Source organism: Conger conger, chromosome 14, assembly GCF_963514075.1.
Source record: "Conger conger chromosome 14, fConCon1.1, whole genome shotgun sequence".
NCBI classification, from domain to species: domain Eukaryota; kingdom Metazoa; phylum Chordata; class Actinopteri; order Anguilliformes; family Congridae; genus Conger; species Conger conger.
The window spans coordinates 12,192,198-12,218,883 of NC_083773.1; the positions used below are offsets into that span (position 1 = coordinate 12,192,198).

General features: G+C 43.7%; 2 protein-coding genes across 5 annotated transcripts; both read left to right on the top strand.

The window, feature by feature from the left end:
• The first annotated feature begins 10 nt into the window (after window positions 1-10).
• Window positions 11-10,111, top strand: uba3 (ubiquitin-like modifier activating enzyme 3). Of its 3 annotated transcripts, XM_061219322.1 has the most exons (18): window positions 44-90; window positions 209-247; window positions 1,429-1,549; window positions 2,074-2,154; window positions 4,099-4,181; window positions 4,713-4,793; window positions 4,931-4,974; window positions 5,230-5,294; window positions 5,389-5,544; window positions 5,874-5,976; window positions 6,860-6,973; window positions 7,208-7,261; window positions 7,418-7,454; window positions 7,545-7,626; window positions 8,243-8,343; window positions 8,486-8,549; window positions 9,243-9,297; window positions 9,473-10,111. In XM_061219322.1, the coding sequence occupies exons 1-18, from the start codon at window positions 71-73 to the stop codon at window positions 9,556-9,558; spliced, it is 1,386 nt and encodes a 461-aa protein (XP_061075306.1). In that variant the 5' UTR covers window positions 44-70; the 3' UTR covers window positions 9,559-10,111. The 3 variants fall into 3 exon arrangements, with proteins under 3 accessions (XP_061075305.1, XP_061075306.1, XP_061075307.1); XM_061219321.1 differs by lacking the exon at window positions 209-247 and having other exon boundaries at window positions 11-90; XM_061219323.1 differs by lacking the exon at window positions 44-90 and having other exon boundaries at window positions 216-279.
• A 210-nt stretch (window positions 10,112-10,321) lies between these two features.
• Window positions 10,322-26,666, top strand: tmf1 (TATA element modulatory factor 1). Of its 2 annotated transcripts, none has more exons than XM_061219204.1 (17): window positions 10,322-10,847; window positions 11,405-12,714; window positions 13,136-13,239; window positions 13,718-13,844; window positions 14,260-14,365; window positions 14,520-14,662; window positions 16,476-16,642; window positions 17,068-17,224; window positions 18,223-18,315; window positions 18,854-19,010; window positions 20,101-20,293; window positions 20,528-20,597; window positions 20,682-20,774; window positions 21,072-21,191; window positions 21,801-21,950; window positions 22,494-22,619; window positions 25,543-26,666. In XM_061219204.1, exons 1-17 carry the CDS (start codon window positions 10,700-10,702, stop codon window positions 25,681-25,683), a joined length of 3,405 nt encoding a protein of 1,134 aa, XP_061075188.1. In that variant the 5' UTR covers window positions 10,322-10,699; the 3' UTR covers window positions 25,684-26,666. The 2 variants fall into 2 exon arrangements, with proteins under 2 accessions (XP_061075188.1, XP_061075189.1); XM_061219205.1 differs by having other exon boundaries at window positions 21,804-21,950.
• The last annotated feature ends 20 nt before the right edge of the window (window positions 26,667-26,686 follow it).

Genomic DNA, 26,686 nt, shown 5'->3' on the forward strand with positions numbered 1-26,686 from the left:
TTGGCTCAGACAAACGTTCATTATGAAAAAATCTGAAGCATTCTGGGAAGAGACGCACGACCATGAAAATATGGCGGATGTGGTCGAGCCGTAAGTATCTTGAACGAGAACGATATACAATTGCTAACTGGTCAAAATGCGAACAGTCTCATTTACTACCTGCTGAAAACCGAGCATGTGTGAACCTTCTTTTATTCTCTCTTTTTAGGGAGAAGAAAAGAAGGAGAATAGAGGAGCTGACTGAGAAGTTAGTGATGAAATACTAGAAACTGGCAGCAGGTTTGATTGAAGTTACATAGCTAGCGCAGGGAGTAGCTGGCTAACGTTAACGAAGCTAGCAAGCTAGTAACGTTACTATTTGGACATCAGCTAAGTGGAAATTCGTATGAGTTACCAAACGTGGCTACCTACCGACATAATGCCACCCGAGCCACTGCTAAGTAACGCATTGGTCATTTGGGTTACAATTGGTCCAAATCGGTGCATTCACCTGATCTTCTGATATACAAGTCGTCTTAACGTTAGCTAGATGAAGCTAATATTTCACCTGGCTGGTTAGCGGACTAGCTAGCTAGCTTGCGTGTCCTATCTTCTCTGGATAACGTTGGCCAGTTTACACTAGCTAGCTCGTTAAAATATAGCTGACTAAAACATGACCACTTAACGATGTTGTACATTGTGTCTAGTTTCATCATATCCACGTTCATATTTAAATACAAGTTAGCTAGCTAACTGCCAAGTTATTTGGTAGTTAGATGATGATAATGCACTGTCCAGCCAAATTTCCACAGTAGCTAGGTAACACATTAGCAGTAGTTGGCTAACTAAATTGGTTGGCTAGCTAGCTACAGGCTTGACGTTTATTGTGGCGAGGACAATGAGATGAATGCGAATGAAATTTGGTTAACCACAGTGTTCAACTACTACGCTGTAGCTAGCTAGCTGGCAATTCATGTTATTTTCATTTCTAACTAGTTGGCTAGCACGATGAATGTATGCATTTGTGTCTGTAATGTTAAAACATAGACTACAACACATTTCAGTCCCATAAGTTAAATAATTGCTGGTAGCTTTACTCACTACTGACCACCTCAGAATAACAGATATGTAACTGGCTAACTACAGACGATTGAATCTTTCCAGCCCTCCCCTTTGTTATGGAAAGGGGTTACAGATTTCGCGTCATGCACAAATTACTTCAACAGGTGCATGGCTGTAGTTATGAGAGAATAAATATAAAAACATTGGTATATCTGTATAAGCAACAGCAATATTATGTATATGGGAGAAGTTAATTACTCTACTGGATTACACCAAATTGAATGCAATATCCAAACCCTGCAAATATTCTGAGGTTGTCCGTATGGAGAGGGTCTTGAAGTTATTTTCTGGCTGATATGTGTAGCTCAGTTTATGTGTTCTGTGCAGAATGGCAGTAGATGGCGGGAGCGGGGTCAAGGGAGACTGGGATGGGCGCTGGAACCATGTCAAGAAGTTTCTAGAGAGACCTGGACCATTCACACACCCTGACTTTGAGCCCAGCACAGAAGTGAGAGCCGTGATTGTATTTTTTTTTCTTCCCCTGACATTGACACAGCAATATGGATGACTGGTAACCATAATACAAGTGGTGGTAAAATGTTTTTTGTATTTTGTTCACGTTCAGTGAACAAACAAATCATTATCAACTATGTAGACCCTACACAATGAAAACTATAAATCGGAGAGCATTCAACAATGGTATTTATTACCAATTTTTAATGGAGTGTTTTTATTTGAATCATGTCATGTTAGTCCAATACCATCAAATAGCTTCACAATGTAAAAAGCTGCCTGTTTTTCTCGTATTCCAGTAATTTTGCATTGTGCAAGCTGTTCCTGTTTCATTCAGAAGATCTCTGTATAGAAGCTACATCATGTTGTGTATGTTTTCCAGTAAATGGCTAGTTACAGCTTTATTCAAAAAAGTTGTCTTGTTCTTTAATATTAATATTGATGTTAATTCATAGTAATATTAGTGTTAATTGCAGTGTTATTACAGTGACACTTTAACCATGGACTTTTTTTTCCCAGTCACTTCAGTTTTTATTAGAAACATGTAAGATTCTGGTTATTGGAGCTGGTGGCTTGGGCTGTGAACTCCTCAAAAATCTGGTAAGATTTAAAATGTTAAAATTAAAGCAAAATATGGGTAGCTTAAAAAAAAAAAAAAAACCAACAACATTTACCTGTAAAAGTATGACCGTTTTATATCATTTGACCTAACCTGAGACAATTGAACTTAAAGGAGCACTGTCACTTTTTTTTTCAGTTGAGCTTATTTGGATTAAATGCTTAAATTATGTTCAGTGAAATCTGCCTGTTTTTCGGTGCGGTCGGGGTCCAGCATTTATATGTGCATTTAAAAGCCACAAAAACAGTAATTTTATCACATGAAAATTCCATTTAAACACGTTAATTTAAGGTTAAACTGATATTTGAATCATAATATTCATGTTGATTTCCGGAAAAAGAAAAAAAAATGTGGTTGTCCTCCCTAACATTAGCATACAAATATCACGGAACCTACTTTGGCTAGCCTGAGCGATATGATGGGCAGCTCTGACGTCGGCGTGTTAGAGTACAAGCTTTTCGATTTTGACGAAGAAATACGACAGTTTTGAACCGGGATTTACAAAGGAAGCATTGCGTGACAGGGCGGCCTGTAGCGTAGTGGTTAAGGTAAATGACTGGGACACACAAGGTCGGTGGTTCGAATCCCAGTGTAGCCACAATAAGATCCGCTAACCCTGCATTGCTCCAGGGGAGTATTGTCTCCTGCTTAGTCTGAGACAGACAGCGGAGGAACATGGGACAACCAAACATGGGAGTTTGCATCACTGCCAATAATCTCTTCGAACCCTTTCTCTTCGATCGAACCCTTGCTACATCCTGCAGTACTTGCCAACTTCTTCTGCAACAATATGAGGATGAATTGGAAGAAGTATCCACAGTCAAGATTTTGATACAGCTTGTTGGCTAGATATTTACTTACTCGTTGCTAAGCTGCCCTCCTGGTCCCCTTGTCTCTCTCACTGTAGCCATCGTGTCCCGTTCGATGGAAACGTCAAAGTTAGAGAATCGCGGAGGTTCATTCCCATATAGTTTATAATTTCCATTCACGTCGGCTGCGTCATCAGTCTGATTTGGTTAGCTTGGTCGCCCCGGTCTCTCATAAGAATTATGAATAAATATATAATTTAGCTGGTTACAACTGAACCGATTGGCGATTGCTGAGGTTGATGGCTGCGGTGGAGCCGTGCCGTAACTCTGCAAAGTCAGAGCTGTCCTGATATGGCTCATGCTAGCCAAGATAGGTTCCGTGATATATGTATGCTAACGTTACCGTATTTTTGGATCATGTGATCGCCTGTGTGAGTGGCCGCCCATGCCCATAAACCAGTCTCTGCATTCAAGGGTGGAATTTGAGCGCCCGTTACCTTCTGGGTAGGCTGGATATTCAAGCGAAACGCGTCCAGTTACGTCACTGGACGTGTTGGAAGTTTTGCCCCATATTTAGGAAATGGCAAATTAAAATATTAGCACGGTGATGCCTACGCACATAATTTAAGCATTTAATCCAAATAAGCTCAACTGAATAAAGCATGACAGTGCTCCTCTAAAAAGGAATCAGGCGTGTTATTAAGTACCTTTAATGCTTTGTCACAGTTACGCCTTGTATTCTCAAAACATTACCGATACCGGTTACATTGCCGATAAGTGTATGTCTTTTAAGTACGTCAAACCTGTCTATCAACCTTTTCTTAGTGACCTTGTTCTTCACCTTCTGGAACACACTGTTCTGCTGTGCATAAATTGCTTGCTGCTAGTGTATACTGATATAGTGTAGTCTGACGTCGTACACATGCACTGTGTTCAGTTTTGGTTCATTTCTTAAATTTGCATCGCAAAATGCCATGCTTATTATGTATAGCTTGTCTTTGGTTGTAAGAGGAAGGGTTTCAGTTACTTTTTGAGTCGGAGTTGATTCATATGAACGCATATATTAATGATTGAATCCATGTCTTGCTCTCCTCCTGTGGCTGTCCTGTGGTTTAGGCTCTGTCTGGTTTTCGTCACATTCATGTAGTTGATATGGACACCATTGATGTCTCCAACCTGAACAGGCAGTTTCTATTTCGGTCAGTACTCCTCACTTAATTTTTATTTTTTTATTTTTTTAAACCTATAATTACCATGAAACACCCCCCCCCCCCCCCCCCAATGGAATGGAATGGAATGCATGCATGTTTTGTCATAGGGTTATGAAAATTGTAATTAATTGGTGCAAAAATGCCCAGAACAAAAGCTGTTATCTCATTTGGTTATAAACTCTATTTAAGTGACTTGATCTTGCTCTTGGACAGTGAGGTTTTTGACCATTTTGTTGGCAAGTTGAATATGAAGTGAGCTAATCTAGTCTGCTGTGACTATCACTTTGGATGAATAAGAATGTACTTACAGTACTTATATTATCACCACTATTTACATTACAGTGCCATAACTAACTGAAAGATATGAAGCAATAATTGCTGTATATTTGTTGTTGATGAGAAAAATAAAAACAATGAAAGCAAAGTAAAAAAACAAAAACAAAAAAAAAAGAGATTATTATTTATGTGCCAATTATTACACTTATCTATGGCTCATGAATGTAATGTACATTTCTGAAGGCCTAAAGATGTGGGGCGGCCAAAGGCAGACGTGGCAGCAGAATTTGTCAACTGTCGTATCCCAGGATGCAAAGTGGTACCGTATCCTTTTGAACAGGATTTGAGCTTTGTATGATTGCATTTGTACTCTTTCAATAATGTATTCATACTTGTCTGAGAATGTGTTGTAAATACAGTTGTCCTGCCAGTTAATGTTATGTTCTTAACGATTCTGTCAGGTATTTTAAGAAAATACAAGATTTTGATGAATCATTTTACCGCCGTAAGTACGGATATCTGATATCTACCATCTTGTTGTCATGTTCAGGACATTACATTTTTTAAATTCAACCTAGAAGTCTTATTTTTAGCTTTACACTTGTTTCTTTCATGATGAAGATCACTAGACCACAACGTGTGTGATTGTGTAACTGATATGTTATGTAATGTAGCAATAGATATGACTCATTGTTCAGAAACATTTACTTTCTGTGACACCAAAGCAGTAGCATTTGCACCATTTTGTTTTATTTCTCAGAATTCCATATTATCGTGTGTGGCCTGGACTCCATCATAGCCAGGCGGTGGATGAACGGCATGCTGGTACGCATCATACGGCGGATTACGCGGTCTGTAGGTTGGGATGTGTAAGTTCCTCAGCTGACGGGTAACCCCTGCGTGTGGTCTTGTTGCTCAGATGTCCCTGCTGATTTATGAAGACGGCGTCCTGGACTCCAGCTCCATCATCCCGCTCATCGACGGGGGGACGGAGGGCTTCAAGGGCAACGCGCGGGTGGTCCTCCCCGGCATGACTGCCTGCATCGAGTGCACTCTGGAGCTCTACCCACCCCAGGTGAGCGCATGCACGCCGCATCTCAGCTTCACTTTATTATCTTTTATAAATGCATGAAATGCGCTTTTAAATTAAATGCACAAGTGGAAGAGACGCTACGATGTCCGATCAGAGATACTGTAGTCTAGTGCTTAAGGCACCTGACTGGGACTCAGTTGGCAGTTCAAGCCTAGGTGTAGCCACGATAAGATGCGCACAGCTGTTGGGCCCTTGAGCAAGGCCCTGAACCTCACATTGCTCCAGGGGGGATTGCCCCCTGCTTAGTGAAATCAACTTTGAAGTCGCTTTGGAAAAAATGAATTGTTATAAATTATGTTTTCCTGTTTCAGATTAATTTCCCGATGTGTACCATTGCTTCCATGCCCCGGCTGCCGGAGCACTGTGTGGAATATGTTCGCCTGCTGCAGTGGCCTAAAGAAAAACCCTTCGGAGGTGCGTTCACAGACAGACCTCAACATGTATGACACGCAGGGTTTTGGGTGGGACTGTGGGTGGGTAATGTAATGACTGTGTTAATGTTCACTCCTCTGCTCTATGTGTTTTGTCAGCACAAGTACATTTTTTCCTTTCCTTTTCCTTTCTTTTTTATTATATTTTTATTTATTTATTGCATATGTATACACATACAGGGAAATTACAGTATCCATTACAACATGGTCTCAAATGATCCTAGTATACTTAAGTTTCAAATGATTTTTTATTTTTATTTATTTATTTCTGTTTTCATATTATGACAAAAGGTGGATAGGGAGTCATAGAATATTAGTGGCTGTAATCCTTGACTTGTGTATGTGTAATTTACCCAAAAGAGTCAATGGCTTTATAACATTGTCAATTACAGATAAGCCAGTGTGATAAGCCAATTTAAAAACAAGACCATTAAATCATTGATTTGAAATAACTTAAGTACATTTGTAAAGACTAGTAAAGATACTTCTAACCAGAAACATTTAGAGTGGTTGGGTATAAAACAAATGTGCGATTGTTTCTTGTTCACATTTGCAAAAGGAACATTGTGATGAGATATCCGCTTAACTGTTTTAAAGTGATTAATTGCCAGGATAGTACTTGTACGACAGTCTAAAGTGAACCACAAGTCAGACTTGCTATGGATTTATCTTCAGAAGCTAGAGTGAAACAAGATTGAGTATATACTTCTAATAACCTTAATGACAAGAGCCTTGAAAAGAGTCACAAAGTTTAATTCAAATCAGGCTGCTAAGTCTACCGCTTTTGCAGACGGTTAAGTAAATGTATTGGTGAAATGATTGTGATATGTGGTCAGTGCTTTATGGTCGTGGTTTGTGGTCTCCAGATGAGGTTGCGCTGGACGATGATGACCCTGAGCACATCCAGTGGGTGTTCCGGAGGTCCCAGGAGCGAGCGTCCGAGTTCAAAATCACAGGGGTCACCTACAGACTCACGCAAGGCCAGTCTTAACCCCCTGCCACTCTCCATATTGATTGATTATTCTTCGTTCATTGTCACACATCACACAAATGCCCAGCCCACACGGGCTTGTAAGACACCATTATTTCAAGATTTCAAGAAAAATGAATTGTGTGTGAAATAATGCTAACTTAGGAGAGGAAAATCACATTAGTGTGTAATATAAGCAAGCCACACCGTCTTGCAAAGTGGAATACTTATGTCTTTGTTTCAGGTGTTATGAAGAGGATCATTCCTGCAGTTGCCTCTACAAATGCAGTCATTGCAGGTACGTTCCTCGAACAGGGCTGCATTCACTAGCCTAATGGTGACTGTATTGCATTCATGAGTGTGTTCCTCCATGAGTTAGCGTTTTCCTCCGGTGAGTAATGGTGATGTAACCTTACCCATGGTCTAATTTTGGCGTCCTCTCTCCCCTCTTCAGCGGCATGTGCAACTGAAGTGTTCAAAATTGCTTCAAGGTCAGTTTTCAATCTCTTGTTTCCCAGCTGTGTGATGGAAGACTTATGCAACATTATCGCCTCACGCATCTATTATTTCACTTTCTGCAGTGCCTACATTCCCCTGAATAACTATATGGTGTTCAATGACGTCGATGGTCTGTACACCTACACTTTTGAAGCAGAAAGAAAGGTGGGTACAAGGTAACATTAAGGTAACCATGACATTTGTAAGAAATATGAAGGGTATCTTGCTGTGTGTAATTGGATTGTAATTTTTCAGATGCTTGCCAGACATTTATTGTGTACCTTAGTGTGGTAAACCAGCATTACGCTGGTTAAAACATGACCAGCTTTTGCCATTTTATGTGCTACATAAAATTTTGTGCTTGCAGGACAAGGAAATTGGTTTGTTTGTTAAAGGTAAAATAGGTAATTCCGGACTTCTAACGGTCAAGAGGGGAATAGCAGCAACAAACCCCTTCAAACCACAACACTGTTTATCCCTCCCCCTTCTCTTTAAACGCACTGATGTTGAAACGCCATTGGCTGTGGCAATTGGAACCAATTTTCATCCAATGAGCTTGAATTATTGTGCGGTTATACAATGTTTTGTACAGTGTCGGGCTGTCAACTGTATGTTTTGAAACCCAAATTTACTATAAACTATAAACAGGCAGAGGGTGAGCCAACATGTCAGTGAGTCTTGTTCAATGATAGGAAGGCATTTACAATGTTTGTAACAACGTTTTAACACAAAAATCTTACCTATTCTGCCTTTAAGGAAGTGTGTTTCTGATTAACTGTAGGAAAACTGTGCCGCCTGCAGCCAGGTACCTCAGAAGCTGCAGTTTTCTCCGTCGGCTAAGCTGCAGGAAGTGCTGGACTACCTGACGGAGAATGCCTCTCTGTGAGTGCCCCACATCGCCATGGAGACGGCCATGTTTGTTGTGGGAGGGGAGATGTGATTCGGGAAGATCTGCTTTTGAGGAAGAAGACCACCTCTGTGTTCGCTCTGCTTCTGTGTAACTCCGTGTTTTATTGCTTTTCAGACAAATGAAATCTCCTGCAATCACAGCAACTCTGGAGGGGAAAAATAAAACGCTGTATTTGCAGGTGTGTATGTTACATTGAGTGTGTCTGGGTGTTCGCTGATACGAGTGCGGGTGCTTCTCCCTCCTTGCCTTAAAAATGACAGGAGTCTCAGTGAAATGTCTGAACCCCAGGTGCTGTATTCAGTCTATGAGAGTATTAAATACTATAAATTGTATGACAGTCTCATCACTGCAAAAACACACACTAATACTCCCTCAAACAAGCAGTCCGCCATTATATAATTTCACTCAGTCCACCGGCTGAGCCATGCAGTTATCCTTTATTGTACCTACTGAGTTATGTTCACTTGAACATCAGGAAAAGAGGTCTGTCATTTTAATGTCTTGACCTATGATGCTATCGAGTTTAAATAAAGTATATAATATTATTATTATTATTAACTGACATAGCTGGTGTTTGCAGACTGCAGGCATGTAAACTATCCAGACAATGCAGTCAGTACAATTGAGAGTCAGTACAATTATTCTATTCAGGCCAGGGGGACTGAGAGCTAGGACATTTTTGCTTATGTTTACAAAATAAAAATAAAAAACAACAAGCCACAATAACATCCACACAGCTATTGGCTCCTTGGGTTGTATGCTCCAGGGGAAATTGTCTCCTGCTTAGTCCAATCAACTAAGTCACTTTGGATAAACGTGTCAGCCAAATAACATGTCATAGAAAAATCACTGCTTGTTTCCTTTCTTTAAGACTGTAGCATCTATCGAAGAAAGAACACGGCCAAATCTTTGCAAAACACTGAAAGGTAATATGAAGTTCTTAGCGGGTACTAATAGTTTATATGGTTTTGGCTGATATGGAGTGACTATTGCAAAACAACCGGTTCTATGCAGATATGTTGCGATTATGTATTGTTTGTATTAAAATTTTTGTGCGTTTATAAAAAAATGTATTTATTTTATTTTTTTGTGTGCTTCTAGAGCTGGGTCTAGCTGATGGGCAGGAACTGGCCGTTGCTGATGTCACCACTCCACAGACTGTCCTCTTCAAACTAAATTTCACCTGATGAGCCAACCAGAGTACAACAACCAACTAATGCTTCAAATACATAAATAATAGGAATATTTCTGTCTGTAAATTAGCCTTTAAGGTGAAAATAGCTACTGGGTCAGTAAAACTTGAAGCAATTTTAACATGTTTAAATGCAATCATGTAAATAATTCATTTTTTGTGCTCTGATTTGCCCAGGATGCAATTTTAAGTTCATATTCCTTTAGGAATATTTGACCCTAATACAATCCCATGTACAGTTGGCAAAGAAAAAACTGGGTGAAATGACTCCTCTAGTTCCTGGTTCGGATTTCTTTTGCAACTAGACCTAACCTACATACAGTGATATTTATGTATATTTTTGTGCACTGCTGCCACGTAGTATGTCCAGTTATGGGATTTGGCAAAATAGACGGACATGTTTCAAAGTATTTGTCTGTTGATGTGAACATCATTCATATTTATTATCTGTACTGTTTTTTTCTGTTAAAACACTCAACTCTGTCTTCGCAAAAATGGAAACCAGTCGATTAAATATTTACTGGAATAAATTTTTTTCGTATACAATACATTGTCTTGTGTGTGAATGTCTCTAAAACACGCTTACAGAGGATCATCCGAGCAATTATATTTTGTTAGGATCAAGTACATAATGGCTCTTTAAATGTTTGGCGCACATTGATATTACAGTTCAATGGTGTCATGTGACGCTTCTGAGTTGCTAGCACAACATATATGGGGCGTGGGATGTGAAGTCTGCAATCAACAGTGTCCGGAACATGACGTCATCCGGTTTGGTTGTTGCGACGTGGAAAGGAAGTAGACGCTGAAATATGAAAACAAGCTTGCTTTGGATAAGTAACATTGTGAACGCGACGTCATTGATCAATGCAATGACATGAAGCTGCGATTTAGTCCTCTTGTATAATCCGATTTGTACAATTACTAGATCAAAGCAGAACATGTTTTTCTGACAGCTAACTACGTTAGCTCGGTGTTCTGGCCTGTTTGACCAGCAAGCTCGTCAGCTATCTTTGCTGGGCTGCTAATAACGTTAGATGCTAAAGCTAATGTCAATAAGCTAGCTAGACCCTCGGCAGTAACTGTCGCTAATTTGGAATAGTTCAGAGGTCGAGGGAGAGTTTATCGGTTTTTAAATGTATAGCAATATGAGCTGGTTTAACACTTCGCACCTGTCTAGCTTTGCCAAACAAGCTTTGACAACAGCTCAGAAATCCATCGATAGAGTTTTGGACATCAAAGAAGAGGATCAGTGGGGAGATACCCTGGTACCGTCATATGGTGGTAAGTATGGCTAAATAACTATATTATATATATTTCTAATTAGGTAGCTAATCTATATGACGTTTGCTAACTTGTTTATTAGTCAAGTGGAATCGCACAGTTCCGATGCGCTAACATGTTAGGCTCAATCTAGGTTGAGCTCGTGATCTAGCTAGCTAACAAGGTAGCTACCTTCATTCGTGTTAGCTTTGCACAGTTGTTCCTTTCGTAGTGGTCACAATACCGAGGTAGTTGACTATCTTTCTTTGTCATTTTAACCGAACGCAATCTTACTGGTTGTAAACAGCATATCTTATAATAGTACGCTAATTTATGCCATTGCATCGTGGATTTACTGTAGCTTCATGAGCATGGTTATATACTCACGTTATTTTTGCTATTTTGCTAAAATGGAATTCCGATTAATCTTTACATGTGAATGTTCTCTCCAAGAACATTTCCTAGCGACCTTACTATGATAACTATAGGAATCACTTCAAAGATTTCCTGATGCATTCACTGGTCTAGGCCACCGTATTGTGCCGTTTTGATTGGATTTTCTTTTCGTCTGATTGCAGACTTGCCGAGCAAGACGCCCTTGAGTGATGGCTGGGGGAACACTCAGTGGGATTCTCCCCCACAAGAGAGTGCGCCGATATCTCCATTGTCAACTGAGGCCATTACTACACCTGTTACGAGGACTGTTATAGAGGAGTCTGAGAATTTCTTCAGTGCCTTTCTATCCCCGGGAGAGCCGCAAAGTGTGACCGATACTCAGGTGGTGTCTGTGCCCCCAGCCAAATCCCACCTGCTACAGACGGATGAAACGGACCAGGACAGTCCCGTGCCAGCCTCTGTCGAGCCAGGAAGGCTTGAGTTTGAGGAGGCAGAGAAGTGCGAACCGGTCCAGGTTGAGCCCGCCATTGTCGACACCGAGCCCCTCCAAACAGATTATGAAAGTGTTTCACTGGTTAGTGTTCTGGAAGACTCCGAGCCCCAAGAGGCCAACGAGGGCACGGCGAATCTAGACAGCCTGACTGCCGTTCCGGAGCCGACCAAAACAGACAAGTCGCTCCCTCCCCCGAGCCCCTCAGAGTTTGAGGACAGAACCGACGGGGCAGGGGCCGTGGTGACTTCAGCTCCTGGCAGCCCCTCGAAGCCCAAGCCCGCGGCCCCCAAGGACGTTTTGCTGGAGTCGAAAGACCCGAAATCCGAGGACAGGCAGAGCAACACCCCTTCACCTCCAGCCAGCACCTTCTCGTCGGGCACCTCCACCACCAGTGACATCGAGGTGCTGGACCACGAGAGCGTGCTGAGCGAGAGCTCGGCCAGCTCGAGGCAGGAGACGGCCGAGGCCAAGGCCAGCCTGCACCTGATGCAGAGCTCCTTCCAGCTGCTCACGGCCTCAGCCTGCGCCGACTTCCAGCGCCTGGACGACTACCAGAAGCTGACGGAGAGCTGCGGGTCGTCGGACGCCTTCGAGCGCATCGACTCCTTCAGCGTGCAGTCGCTGGACAGCCGCAGCGTCAGCGAGGTCAACTCGGACGACGAGCTCCCCGGGCGGGGGTGCACCTTGGCCTCCGTCACCGCTGGCCCGGCCACGACCGTAGCGCCCGCGCTGGGCCAGGAGGAGGAGGAGGAGGAGGAAGAGGAGGAGGAGGAGGATAGGCTCACGGACACGGCGAAGGACCACTCGATGGACGATAACGAGATGGAGGAGAGCGGCCGCAGTGCCACGCCGGTCAACTCCGAGCAGCCGGAGGAGCTGATGGACACGGAGAGCCCCCTCGACGAGCCCGGACCAATGGCTGCAGCCGGCGAGCACTCTCCTCCAATCACAGACAGCCCAAGTGGAGTCTCTGCCTCTCAGGCGCTGGAGCATCAAAAGGTTACAAACTAATTCATTACTGTTTCTGTACATTTTTAGTAGCCATAGAGCCATACCATAGCCCTATTATTTAATTTATGTGCTGTGATGCGTATCATTTTTGATGTGCGTACCATGTAACTTATTTACCTGATGTTATAAATCCTTTGCTGATGGTTTTATTGTCTTTTAAACTTATAAAAACATGTTCTCTTGTATGATGTACAATGGTATATTTACATAAATCATGTTTATAAACATGACCTTTTGGCAGCTGTCCTGTATCTTGTTCTCAATGTGCCTTTGCAATATGAAAAGATGAAGAAGCTCGCTAACACTGCAAGGCTTCTGAACTATGAGACATAGTGCTGACTTGTCTGCTTTTAAAACGAATTGTGACCCCTGTATTTTTACTTTGAGAGCGTGTGTTTGTCGCTTGCAGGTTATCGATGAGCTGACTAGTCGGCTTGAAAAGAGGGAATCGCAGCTACTGGCTGCCAGCAAGGAAAAGGCCAGGCTGGAAGAACAGTGTGACAATCTCAACGAGTAAGAGCACGACTCAATCATCACTGCTGTAATTCACCTACACAGCAAATCAGAGAAAGGCTCACCGATTGGGGCTGCACAGTTTAGTGTTCATTTATCATAGTTCACAATCAATCACAGAATTCGCAGTCAAAAAAATAGGAGTATTACTGATGAAAACAAAATCACGTGGGCTTCCTATGGAAACAATGGAAAGCTTTAGGATTAACTTATTGATTGTATAACCGAGAGATTACGCCTTAAAAATAAACATGCACTAAGTTCACTGAAGCTTATCTACAGTACAGTACCAAATATTTACTCATGCCCACAACCATATACTGGAAAAAAATATTCCTTCCTTCTAGGGAGTTTTTTTATTTTTTACCTCATTTTCCTGCTATTTGGGGGTTCAGGTTTCCCTTCTGTTACTCTGCAAAAGTACAAAATGACACAACACAAGAGTGAACTGAATTGAGAAAACTCCCGTGTTCCTCAGCGAGATCATAGGCTTGAAGGAGGAGAGCTGCACGGTGCAGTCGCTGCAGGAAGAGTTCACCCAGCGCATCGCCGAGGCCGAACGGAAGGCGCAGCTGGCCTGCAAGGAGAGAGACATCACCAAAAAGGTAGACGCACACGGGCAGCCTTTTTCGGGCTGACGCAGCGCTTCTCGTGTTTCCGTCCGGCGTCTGACGGCTGTGAAAGGGGCCTTTGTGCTCAGCAGGTTCTCCCACTGAGCCGCTGGTCCCGCACGCTCATCCCTGGAGCGCTGTGAACGACGGCGTCAGTTTTTCATACGGCGGCCATTTTTTATTCCCCTTCGCCGCTCCCAGCCGTGTATCCTCCCTCCGTTTGTGCCGACGCTGGAGAACGAACAGCCTCGGCTCCGGGGAGGGTACTTCGGCCCAGGTTTTGTAGTGAAAAGTATAGTTTGCTGAGAGCTGCGGTAAGCTCTCTTTGAGCACGTCAGTGCTGCGTCTAGTATTAGGAATGATGACTGTGCGTTGACTTCCTCGCTGATTCACACACGTTCTCTTTTAGGAGATAAAGGGGTTGAGAGAGGAACTTTCTACCAGACTCAACTCTAATGAGACCATGGAGATCATCAGGGACAAAGAAGAGCAGATAAGAGGCCTGCTGGAGGAAGGTCAGAGTTACATTTAAAGGATGCACCGGTTCTTTTTATTTTATTTTACATTATTCATCTATTTTACATTGTAAGCATTTGCTAACAGCCCACGTGCGGTGTTAGACCCGGCTGTCTCCTCTGTGGCACAATAAAACGATGCTCTCGCTAACAGGCGAGAAGCTGTCCAAGCAGCAGCTCCAGCACTCCAACATCATAAAGAAGCTGAGGCTGAAGGAGAAGGAGAGCGAGACGCTGCTGTCCAAGCAGAGCCGCAAGCTGCAGGAGCAGGACGACCAGCTCAAGCACCTGCAGCAGGTGAGTGTACTGACAGTGGAGGCCTCGGGCATTTCTGGAAGAAAGGGCGGAGTCCATTGCTCATTGCTATGTGACTTTGTGGTTTTCTGGTCATGGATGTTTTTTTTGCGGTCAGGTTTTTTCCTTATTCATTTTTCCTATTCACAATTTTTGTATGTTTGTGGTTGTACTTGCAAGTTTTCCTTGGTTGTGGTTTGTGTAGCTGAGGCTGCATGTGTAGGTATGGTCAGTACTCATATAAGCGTCTATATGGTTGGGGTTGTGAGTGGTTGAAATACCAGCCTTTTAAGTGTGTTATAACTGGGTGTGCACCAATATCATTTTTTCAGAATCCAATCTAATTACCAAGTGCTTCATTCCAAGTACTCATTAAGTCAGTCATCCATACCGGTTTGATCCTGCCCTGGGTGTGTAAAAGTGTCCCTAAGCAAGACACCTAACCCCCAAATGTTCCGGCCTTGCATGGCAGCCAATTGCTGTTGGTGTGTGAGTGTGTGTGTGTGTGTGTGTGTGAATGAAAAGCATCAATTGTACAACGCTTTGGATAAAGGCACTATATAAATGCTAACCATTTACCATTTACCATGCCAGCATTCGGAAGCTGTCGCCTGTGCAGGGTCTTGCTGTAGCGTTAGCTGCTTTGCCTGGCTAGCGCTCACTAGTTGCTGCTGTTTCATTGTCGTGAATTCACCGTGCTCATTTGGGTGATGAACCGTCCGGTGTGTTATTAGGTTCGATATGTTGGTTACATTGAACCTCAGACACAAATATGGCAAACATAGGTGTTCCAGTATATGCATTCGTCATTTTCTCATCATTCATTGAAACACAATTTCTCACCAATTAAATGGTAAATGGTAAATGCAATACAATGACAAGGTTCTTACACTTTGTAGCCTAAACCAAAGTCATGGAATTTAGCAAGACGTGGCAGTCTATATAGCAGAGAAGTTTAGAGATATCCGACAAACAAACACAACGCTTTCATGAATGCGTTTATATGCGCACAGCAGTTAATCACCACGCATACAAGCATGTAGCAAGCGACTGAGAGCAACAACCAACCACCACTCTACCAGCCACTGCATATAACTGCAGGCAGTAATTGACAGGCTTCAGGACCAATGAGACCAGGAATAGACAGAGGCGGGACAAACTGCACCTGCCCCAATTAATGTGAATGATTAGCTGGGGGAAGATATTGATTTAACAAAAAATAGCCCAATCCGTTAGTTAAGACAATCCGCTCAAAACAACCCCCCTATCCATAACATAAAAAGTAGCTAACAGTCTGCTAAACATGTCATTAAAGTATCAGTCGTGGTGTCTGAAACAAACGGGTTCATTTTCAGATGCCAAGTAACTGTATCAGCTGTGATGCCAATGCCAATGCCAATGCCAATGCCTCATTATCAGTGATATGCTTGGAATGTATTGTTGTTTGTGGTTGCGAAAGGTTGTTTTGTTGGTGGTTGTGAGCAGTTGTTTTGTTGCTGGTTGTGGTTGGGAGTGGTTGTTTTGTTGCTGATTGTGAGCAATTGTTCAGTTGGTTTGTTGCTGGTTGCGGTTGTGAGCGGTTGTTTTGTTGCTGGTTGCGGTTGTGAGCGGTTGTTTTGTTGCTGGTTGCGGTTGTGAGCGGTTGTTTTGTTGCTGGTTGTGGTTGTGAGCGGTTGTTTTGTTGCTGGTTGTGGTTGTGAGCAGTTGATTTGTTGCTGGTTGTGGTTGTAAGCAGTTGTTTTGTTGCTGGTTTGTTGCTGGTTGTGGTTGCGAGTGGTTGTGACCCCTGGTTCAGTAAGCCCGTTTGCGATGGCAGGTTCTGGATGGAAAGGAGGACGTGGAGCGGCAGCACCGTGAAAACATCAAGAAGCTGAACGGGGTGGTGGAGCGGCAGGAGAAGGAGATGGCGAGGCTCCAGGGCGACATGGAGGAGCTCCTGGAGAAGAACCGCAGTGTGCAGGCCGCCCTGGATAACTCCTACCGGTGAGGAGCCCACCACCACAGAGCCTGCTCCTGCTACAACACTCTCCACTACCCCACTACCCTTACTCCTAACCTGCCTCACTCACTGTCTTACTCACTGACTTACTCTCAGAGTTACTACTGAGGACTGTGTGCGCCATGTACACTGTTAGGGTTTTCAAGCCCTCACAAAATCGTAATGCCGTCAGCCTCGTGTTGACAGGATGGGGTCCTGTTTAACATCAGTCAATGGTGCATTGAACTGAAACATACTTCATCAAGGCCTGTGACCACATAACCTGGTAATACACAGCTCAGCCAAGCAAAGTTCTGCTGTACAAGTGTATCTTTCACAGCTGTGGTAGTTTGTCAGTGCTTCCGTGTGAGGCGCGGTGCAGAAACACTGATGTCTTTGTGTGTGTATATGTCGGCGTGTGTGTGTACAGGGAGCTGGCAGAACTGCACAAGGCTAACGCTACGAAGGTGAGCGAGGCACAGGAGCTGGCTCTCAGTCGGGAGATTCAGGCCAAGGAGCAGGTCACCATGGCCCTGGAGAAAGCCCAGGAGGAGGCCCGGCTCCAGCAGGGGGCGCTGGCCGATCAGGTGAGCCTGCCTGTTCTCTGCCATCTGTGCCATTGCCACAATACTGCTGCTGTCCAACACAAAATGTTCTCCCAATGTTACTGGAATGTTTTATCAGTGTTATAATATGGCCGCTAAATGGCAGCGACATTGTGAGAACGTTTTGTGTTAGCTGGGTTATTGTTGATACGCTGTATAATATCACCACGGTTTGGCACTGCGATACCATTGTAGTACTGTCGCTGGTGTCATTACTATAGCGACAAAGTCTAATACAGGGTGGCTGACTGTTCCTCAATGTTAAACTGTGTGCAGGCTTTTGTTGCCACCAAAACACTCTCAGCCAATTAGCTATGTACACTTCTCTCAGACTTTTTAGGAATTTTAAGTGGTGCTTGTTTTCTACCTGAGGCTTTGATACTTACCATACCACATTAATCTTTTATAAGGCGCAGCACCTGTCACGTGTTGGACCTCTGTACTTTTCAAATAGGTGTGAGAATAGTTTTTAATTTGGCCTTTTTAGATAATTACTTTTGGCATGAAATCTTGAAATGGATACAGCTCTCCTTGTACACCCTTGGCAGCGCAGTGCTGACCTCCCTTTGTATGTATGTATATGTGTGTGTGTGGTGTGGGTGTGGTGTGTGTGCATGCACATGCGGGTGTGATGTGTGTGACGTGTGTGTGTGGGTGTGGGTGTGGTGTGTGTGTGCATGCACTTGCGGGTGTGATGTATGTGATGTATGTGATGTATGTGATGTATGTGATGTGTGTGATGTGTGTGATGTGTGTGTGCGTGATGTGTGCGTGATGTGTGCGTGATGTGTGCGTGATGTGTGCGTGATGTGTGCGTGTGCGTGTGTGTGTGTGCGTGTGTGTGTGTGATGTGTGTGGTGTGGTGTGGGTGTGGGTGTGTGTGTGTGTGTGTGTGTGTGTGTGTGTGTGTGTGTGTGATGTGATGTGGTGTGTGTGCATGCACGTGATGTGATGTGTGTGTGTGCGTGGTTTGTGTGCAGGTGGCAGACCTGAGGCTGGCTCTTCAGAGGGCAGAACAGCAGCAGGCTCGTAAAGAGGACTTCCTGCGTGAGGAGATCAGCGAGCTGCAGCAGGTAATTCAGCCACACCGTGTATCCCACGGCTTTTCTAACCGCCACCATACGAGGCCACGTATGTATGATCTTGCTGCTGATTTCACTGCCCAGTAGATATCAGGGTACCAAAGTATAGACAGAAAAGGTATAAATGCTAATTTATCCCAATGTCTATTCAAATGCTAAATGATCGCTCTAGTAATTTTTGTACATAATTTAGAATTTCTGCTTCAGGGGGGTATATGGTCTATGTTTGTTTGTTCACTTGTTTTAATGTTTTTTATATTTACTCAAAAAAGCAATCAGACAATAAAGTATAATCGTATCCTATCGTATATCGGTGATGTTTTTGCTGGAAGCATTTCACAGGAACTCTGGTGGTTGTATAATACCACATCAGGTATGATTACAGGGGAAAAAAAAGATGAAATATAGTCCATACGCCCCATGGCAGAGGTTATTCTTATTGCGCTAAAAAAGAAACGCAATTTGATATGTGGTGCAGCTTGAGCAGCCTGGCCACGCCCTGGGCGAACTCTCCTCCCTTTCCGCACAGAGACTGCAGGGGGCGGAGACCCGCAACCAGGAGCTGAGTCAGAGCGTTACCTCGGCAACGCGGCCCCTACTCAGGCAGATCGAGAACCTGCAGGCCAGCCTGGCCGGCCAGACGGCATCCTGGGAGAAACTGGAGAAGAGCATCTCGGACAGGCTCGGTGAGTACGGATACGGAGCTCTGTGTGCCGAACAGGAAGAGGGCATAGCCTGGGGGAGCGTGTCTGTTTTTAACTCTGACTAGTTATTTATTCAGTCACAGTCAACTTTATAAAAAATATTATCAACAACATAGGTCTCAAAACACTTTACAGTAACACAAAGAATACATAAAATAACATGTATGCATACACATATGCCAAACATGAATATACCCATACACAGGTGCAAAGGTCTTGGTCTGGGTTAGCGTGCTGACTCCCTTGGTTTACCCCTGGGTCTGCGTTAGTGTGCTCACTCCCTAGGTCTGGGTTAGTGTGCTCACTCCTTGCGTCTGGATTACGTTACATTACATGTCATTTGGCTGATGCTTTTATCCAAAGCGACTTACAGTTGATTAGACTAAGCAGGAGACAGTCCTTCCCTGGAGCAATGCAGGGTTACGGGCCTTGCTCAAGGGCCCAACAGCTGTGCGGATCTTATTGTGCCTACTCCGATCGAATCACCGACCTCGCGGGTTCCAGTGCCCCTTTTGCTCCCTGGATTAGTGTGTTCACTCACTAGGTCTGGGTTAGTGTGTTCACTCACTAGGTCTGGGTTAGTGTGCGCACTCCCTTGGTCTGGGTTAGTGTGCTCACTCACTAGGTCTGGGTTAGTGTGCTCACTGACTAGGTCTGGGTTAGTGTGCTCACTCCCTGAGTTTGGGTTGGTGTGCTCACTCACTTGGTCTGGGTTGGTGTGCTCACTCCCTGAGTTTGGGTTAGTGTGCTCACTCCCTGAGTTTGGGTTGGTGTGTTCACTCCCTGAGTTTGGGTTAGTGTGCTCACTCCCTGAGTTTGGGTTGGTGTGCTCACTCCCTGAGTTTGGGTTGGTGTGCTCACTCCCTGAGTTTGGGTTGGTGTGCTCACTCCCTGAGTTTGGGTTGGTGTGCTCACTCCCTGAGTTTGGGTTGGTGTGCTCACTCCCTGAGTTTGGGTTGGTGTGCTCACTCCCTGAGTTTGGGTTGGTGTGCTCACTCCCTGAGTTTGGGTTGGTGTGCTCACTCCCTGAGTTTGGGTTGGTGTGCTCACTCCCTTGGTCTGGGTTTAACAGTGGACGCGCAGGCTCAGCTCGCGGTTGCCGTGGAGAAGGAGCGCTCGGCAGCTGAGGAACTCCTGGCCGTCAAAGCCCAGCTGGCATCCCTGGAGTCCCAGAATTCCCTCTTACGGCAGGAGAAGGGCCGGCTCCATGGTCAGCTGGACGCTGAGAAGACAAAGCGGGAAAAGCTGGAGGATGAGAGCAGCAGGTACATGGAAGCCCCCCCCCCCCCCCCCCTCATTCAACTATGAGTAAGCTAGTGATCTGAAATGACCAGGTTGCTGCTGGTCTTAGTGGAAATGTTTGACTCGACCTGGAAAGATTTTTACCTGTCGTCTGAATTAACTGTTGAGATGTAATTCAAGATTATAATGAATTGACAGCCCAGCTTGTAGATTCAGTGCTGTAGCCCCTTTACTCTATGGCTCTGTTTGCTCCTCAGAGAGCACGTGGAGCTGGAGAACTTGCGTGGAGATCACAGTCGATCTCTGGAGGAAGCTCGAAAGGAAAAGGTACGTTCTACTCTCCCCCCGCCAATATGGCATTGTGGATGTACATAAACCCACCTGACAGTCTCCTCCCCTTCTGTGTTTTAGCTGCTTTTGACCAATCAGCTGGAGATGGAGAGAATGAAGGTAGAACAAGAAAAGAAAAAATACTACCTGGCACAGGAGGCACTGAGAGAAAAGGTATTCAAAAGTAGATGTTGTTTTCTGTTATAGAGTTCCTGCCATTTTGTACTGAACTCTGTCAGTGCTTCAGAGTCAATTACACTGCTGAAGAGCATACTGTCCATTTATTCAGCTGGATGTACATAAATAAGCAATTCAGGTTAAGTGCCTTAGTCTGAGGTACAAAGGCAGCCCCCCATGTAAGATTTGAACCCACAACCTGAATTACAGGAGCAGTTACCTAAATATTGTTCTACACTGCTGCCCGGATTTGACACCTGGAACTGATTTGTGTGTGTGTGGCGTTTCCCTCAGGAGAGGAAGGCCCTGGTGCACTCTGTGTCGGAGCCCCCTACATCCTCCACCCCCACTCTGTCCCGCTCCAGCTCCGTTGGCGGGGACATGTCGGGCCTGCAGTCCTCTCTGCTGTCACAGGTAAAGACAGACACATCTACACATCCCTGCTGTTTATCACCTGTGTGTCCATTTAGCCCCAAGGCATTTTTCGAAATTAATACATTTTTCTTAGAACAAACTATTTAATTTTGTTCTTGGTTATTTAGCATTTAACATTTGCATTCAGTGTGACTAAGAGCAGCGATACTCAATCTTACCCAGAAAGGGCCCGTGTGGGTGCAGGCTTTTGTTCTAACCGAACAGTTACACACCTGATTCTACTAATAAACCATTTGAGTCTTTTCTAAGGACCATGATCAGTAGAATCAGGTGTGGAACTGCTTGTTTGGAGCAAAAGCCTGCACCCACACCGGCCCTTTCTGGGTAAGATTGAGTATCCCTGACTTGGAGGACTGCTCTGACTTGAAAATTAGCACATATTACAGACAAAAAGGAGAATAACATGTACAGAACAGCCTGTATTGTAGAATAGACATACAGCTGATAAAGCAAGCATTACATACATTGTCCTTGAAAGCAATATGTTTGCACATTACTGAAGTGAGCAAGCAGACAACATGGACATCTAATGAGATTATTTGTGCTGTGTAATTTAGATATGAGTGTTTGTGTCTGCGGCCTGTCTAGCAGGAGGACAGTCTGGACCACATTGGCATGACCCTGTCCCTGAGCGGGAACAATCTGTACGAGATGGCTCGTCTGTCGGGAGGCTCCAGCGTCGTGGAGAACCTGCAGTCCCAGCTCAAGCTCCGAGAGGGGGAGATCGTCCAGCTGCAGGTGGGTAAAACGTGCCTTTCAGACGTAAAGCTGCCATCATAGCTTTGATATTTTCCAGGCCTTTGTTTCAATTTTCACAGTGGACACAGCTCATGTTAGGTTAGGTCAGCTCATGTCAGCTCATGTCAGCTCATGTCAGCTCATGTCAGCTCATGTCAGCTCATGTCAGGTCAGGTGTGGCCAGGTGTGGCCAAGTTTGGTCTGACTGTAAGATGATGGTGATTTCTCACAGCTCATGTCTGGTCAGGTGTGGTCAGGTGTGGTCAGGTGTGGTCTGACTGTAAGATGATGGTGATTTCTCACAGCTCATGTCTGGTCAGGTGTGGTCAGGTGTGGTCAGGTTTGGTCTGACTGTAAGATGATGGTGATTTCTCACAGCTCATGTCTGGTCAGGTGTGGTCAGGTGTGGTCAGGTGTGGTCTGACTGTAAGATGATGGTGATTTCTCACAGCTCATGTCTGGTCAGGTGTGGTCAGGTGTGGTCAGGTTTGATCTGACTGTAAGATGATGGTGATTTCTCACAGCCTGTGTCTTTCCTCTCAGATGGAGATCTCCAATCTGGAGAAGACGCGCTCTATCATGGCGGAGGAGCTGGTGAAGCTGACCAATCAGAATGATGAGATGGGGGAGAAAGTGGCAGAGATCCCCACACTGCGAGTGCAGCTGAAGGTGAGGACTTTATCAGCCGAACTGCCCGGGTTTAATATCAGCTCTCATTTATCAGTTACAATTACTACAGGCTGCTCAGTGCTGTCTGTGTGTTGATAGGTCAAACTACATCATTTCATATAAAATTTTTAATTGGGGTTGATACTTCTGTCTTCTTGTGTTTGCATAAATCATTGTTTTTTTTGTTCTTTTCGTGGATAATGATGTGGTTTTCAGTTAAGATGTTCTACAGCCCAAAACAAAATATTTACAAAGACGGCATAGTACATTTGTAAATGTTGTTTTCATGGTACATCGTCCCACATGCTATTCACCAATGCTTATTTGTCATAATTATTTTGGGAAAAATAATGACAGCAACTGGGAGAGGAAATCATAGGAAGGAAATGGATTCCAAACCAAAGAACTACAGTAAGCAAACAAAAGATAACAAGGAAACTACGAAAAATGGAACACAAAACACAAAACAAGAACAAAGGAAACCAGCTCAGAGTCATTGTCAAGAGGCTCCAGTCATTCAAAATAAATCTCACACTATCTAATCATTAACATGAGTCCATTGCTAAGCAGGCACCATTGACCAAGGTTAATTGCATTGCTTACTTTTTTAACTTGTCCGCTTAATATGAAAGCTTTTCAGTGAAAATACCTCAGCAACAACAGCCATGATTCAGTACACAACCTTCTGGGGGTAAGGTCAATTCACAATCAGTGACTTAGGCATGCTAGCTGACTGTTCAGGATGTCAAAATAGTATAAGTATGTCCCAACCCTTAGCTGCGTAAAATAGTGTACTGAAAGTACCCGGATGTCACACTATTCTGTGAAATTATTGTAGTGTGAGAACACTGGACACTACGCTGGCACAAGTATCCCACAGTGCATTGTGCTAGGTCGCGACCTAAGCAACCAGGAGGGCAGTGTTCAAACCGAAGGAGAGTTGAACAATTTAAATGCAAGTATTAGCTGTCACTATGCTTAGCGGAACGTAGTTAAAATCAATGGATATATTTACATATTAAGCCTAGTGCATTTTGAGCAATTTTGGACACAGCCACAGTGTTCGGACATAGCCACATGGTCATGCTAAAACAGACGGACGCCAGTGAGTTCTGTTCTAAGAGAAGGCAAAGGAGATTGAACAGAACTTTCTCCTCAAGCTGAGGTAGGGGATAGGCTGAGGGCTGGGAGCAGTCTCTTCCCACCCCAAAAACACCTGCTACAATTATAGTCTCGTCAGCCAGCAGGAGTCTTGAAGCCAATCAAAACGCTAACTGCTGACAGAGTGGATACAGAACAGCTGCACGTCACGTATGATTTATGTGTCTGCTCCTGGAGCTGAAGCAGAATCATTTTTTTAGTTGGTTTTGATATTAGGTGTACCAATTTTTAACTGTGGTAGCCCTTAACGACCTTTCAAAAATGTCTGCTGGCTTGCAGTTTTTTACTAATTTGTCGTGAAATATGGTGGCTTGCTTACCACAAAATGGAAAGAAATCTGCTGATGGTAAAAAGCCATGGACATTCAGCACAACTGACAAGTAGGCATTCCTGCTATAATGGTGTAGATGACATAATCTCCAATGCACGTAAAGCTCATTTTTGCAACTGGCCCAGTTTTTAAATGCCTGCTTCAAGCTTATTCTGTGAAATTGCATACACCGTGATCACATTGTATAAGTATGATTGTGAGGAAATGGCACAACTTCTTGATTGTAAAACTAATCGAGTGTTCAACTTTCATGGATTGCTGCAAAAAAAAACGATCTGGGTGGCAGTGATATATAATGGTTTGTGAACTGGGCTAGTATCCCAAACGTTTCAGGTTCAATGCATTGTTCAATTCCTGGAGCAAAGTTTTCTGGCGGGCACCAAATGTATAAAAATGTATATATATTTTTTATTCTGGAAGTTTCTCTGGAAAAGAGTGTCTGCTAAAGCACTGTAATCTGGTGTAGTAATGCATGTGCTAGCACTATGCCAGTGTTGATGTTTTAGGAGCTTAGGAACTGAACTCTATCATTGACTCATGTATGATAGAGGTGGTACAGAATACCACTGGCTGGTAATTTTGAGGTGTATAGAATAACTCTGGTTGGCTGTTTGTATAGAGTAACACTGGATGGGTGTTGGTATAGAATAGCACAGGCTGGGTGTTGGTATAGAATAACTCTGGCTGGGTGTTGGTATAGAATAACTGACTGGGTGTTGGTATAGAATAACTCTGACTGGGTGTTGGTATAGAATAACTCTGACTGGGTGTTGGTATAGAATAACTCTGGCTGGGTATTGGTATAGAATAACTCTGACTGGGTATTGGTATAGAGTAGCACAGGCTGGGTGTTGGTATAGAATAACTCTGGCTGGGTGTTGGTATAGAATAACTCTGGCTGGGTATTGGTATAGAATAACTCTGGCTGGGTATTGGTATAGAATAGCACAGGCTGGGTATTGGTATAGAATAGCACAGGCTGGGTGTTGGTATAGAATAACTCTGGCTGGGTGTTGGTATAGAATAACTCTGGCTGGGTGTCGGTATAGAATAACTGGCTGGGTGTTGGTATAGAATTACTCCGGCTGAGTGTTGGTATAGAATAACTCTGGCTGGGTGTTGGTATAGAATAACTCTGGCTGGGTATTGGTATAGAATAACTCTGGCTGAGTGTTGGTATAGAATAACTCTGGCTGGGTGTTGGTATAGAATAACTCTGGCTGGGTGTTGGTATAGAATAACTCTGGCTGGGTATTGGTATAGAATAACTCTGGCTGGCTGTTGGTATAGAATAACTCTGGCTGGGTGTTGGTATAGAATTACTCCGGCTGAGTGTTGGTATAGGATAACTCTGGCTGAGTGTTGGTATAGAATAACTGGCTGGGTGTTGGTGTAGAATAACTCTGGCTGGGTGTTGTTTGGTGCTTGCAGGAGCTGGAGCAGAGACACAACACCATCCTACAGATGTACGGGGAGAAGGCGGAGGAAGCAGAGGAGTTGAGACTGGACCTGGAGGACGTGAAAAACATGTACAAAGCCCAGATTGACGAACTTCTCAAAAACCAGAAATGAATTCAAGTAATTCTGAGCAGCCTGCTTTCCTTCAGTGAAAGTGACAATAAAGAACTCCCTGTTCCACGTGCTGTTAGAGGATGGGTGGTATTCTTAATCTGGCTTTGACAGAGGGGCGTTCTTTCTTTACCAGTTTCATTGCATCCATCCAAACATCTGCTTTGCTTATAATTTCAAAAAGTTTTATTTTTGTCCTAAAGGAGTTTTTACTGTTCAATTGTGTATTAAGGGGGAAGAAAAATGTTACAGAAAAAAAATCTCAGTTCATCTTGGGAGTGATCTATGAAGGACAAATATTTTAGTTTCTGACCGTAGTCCTTTAGACGCCATATTTGTAGTTTGTCTAGGTTCAGTTGAAGGCACACTTATTATTTCATACTGATCATTTGACATGTTTAATCGGGTTTGAGGGATTGGTTTCACTGACTTGAATTTTTTAATTATTATTTTTTTTAAACCTGAGATTTCTCACATTGTAATCTTACTTGGCTTATTATTGAAGACATGGGACCAGGTATGTCGTGTGTTTTATGAATCTTTCATGGTTAGAGCAAGTTACCCAGATGTGAGAGGCAAACATTTTGTTGTCAACTTTTGCTTCCTAGAAGAACGATTTTAAATTCCAAGATGACACTTTACTTCCAAAGTCTGTTTATGTTGATTTATCCGTGAATTCAGTATACTCTTAGGAGATTGTAATTATATTTCTGGAAGTAAAAATCATATCAAACATGACGAACATGTAAGATGCGACAAAGTGTGTCTTTCGGCTGTTTGCGTGCATTTAATTACACTGATGCCTATTTTATGTTGATGTGAAATTAAATCGTGTAGCACACTGTAGCAATTTCTTCTAAGAAGCAGAATGAAAAGTATAGCACGTGGGGTTTGACCTAGCGACCTATTTACCTGTTGTAAATTAATGTAAATACAAATTTATGAGAATAATGGGTTAAGGAAAATAAAATATATTACATATGCGATTTCACGGTGTTATGCGCAC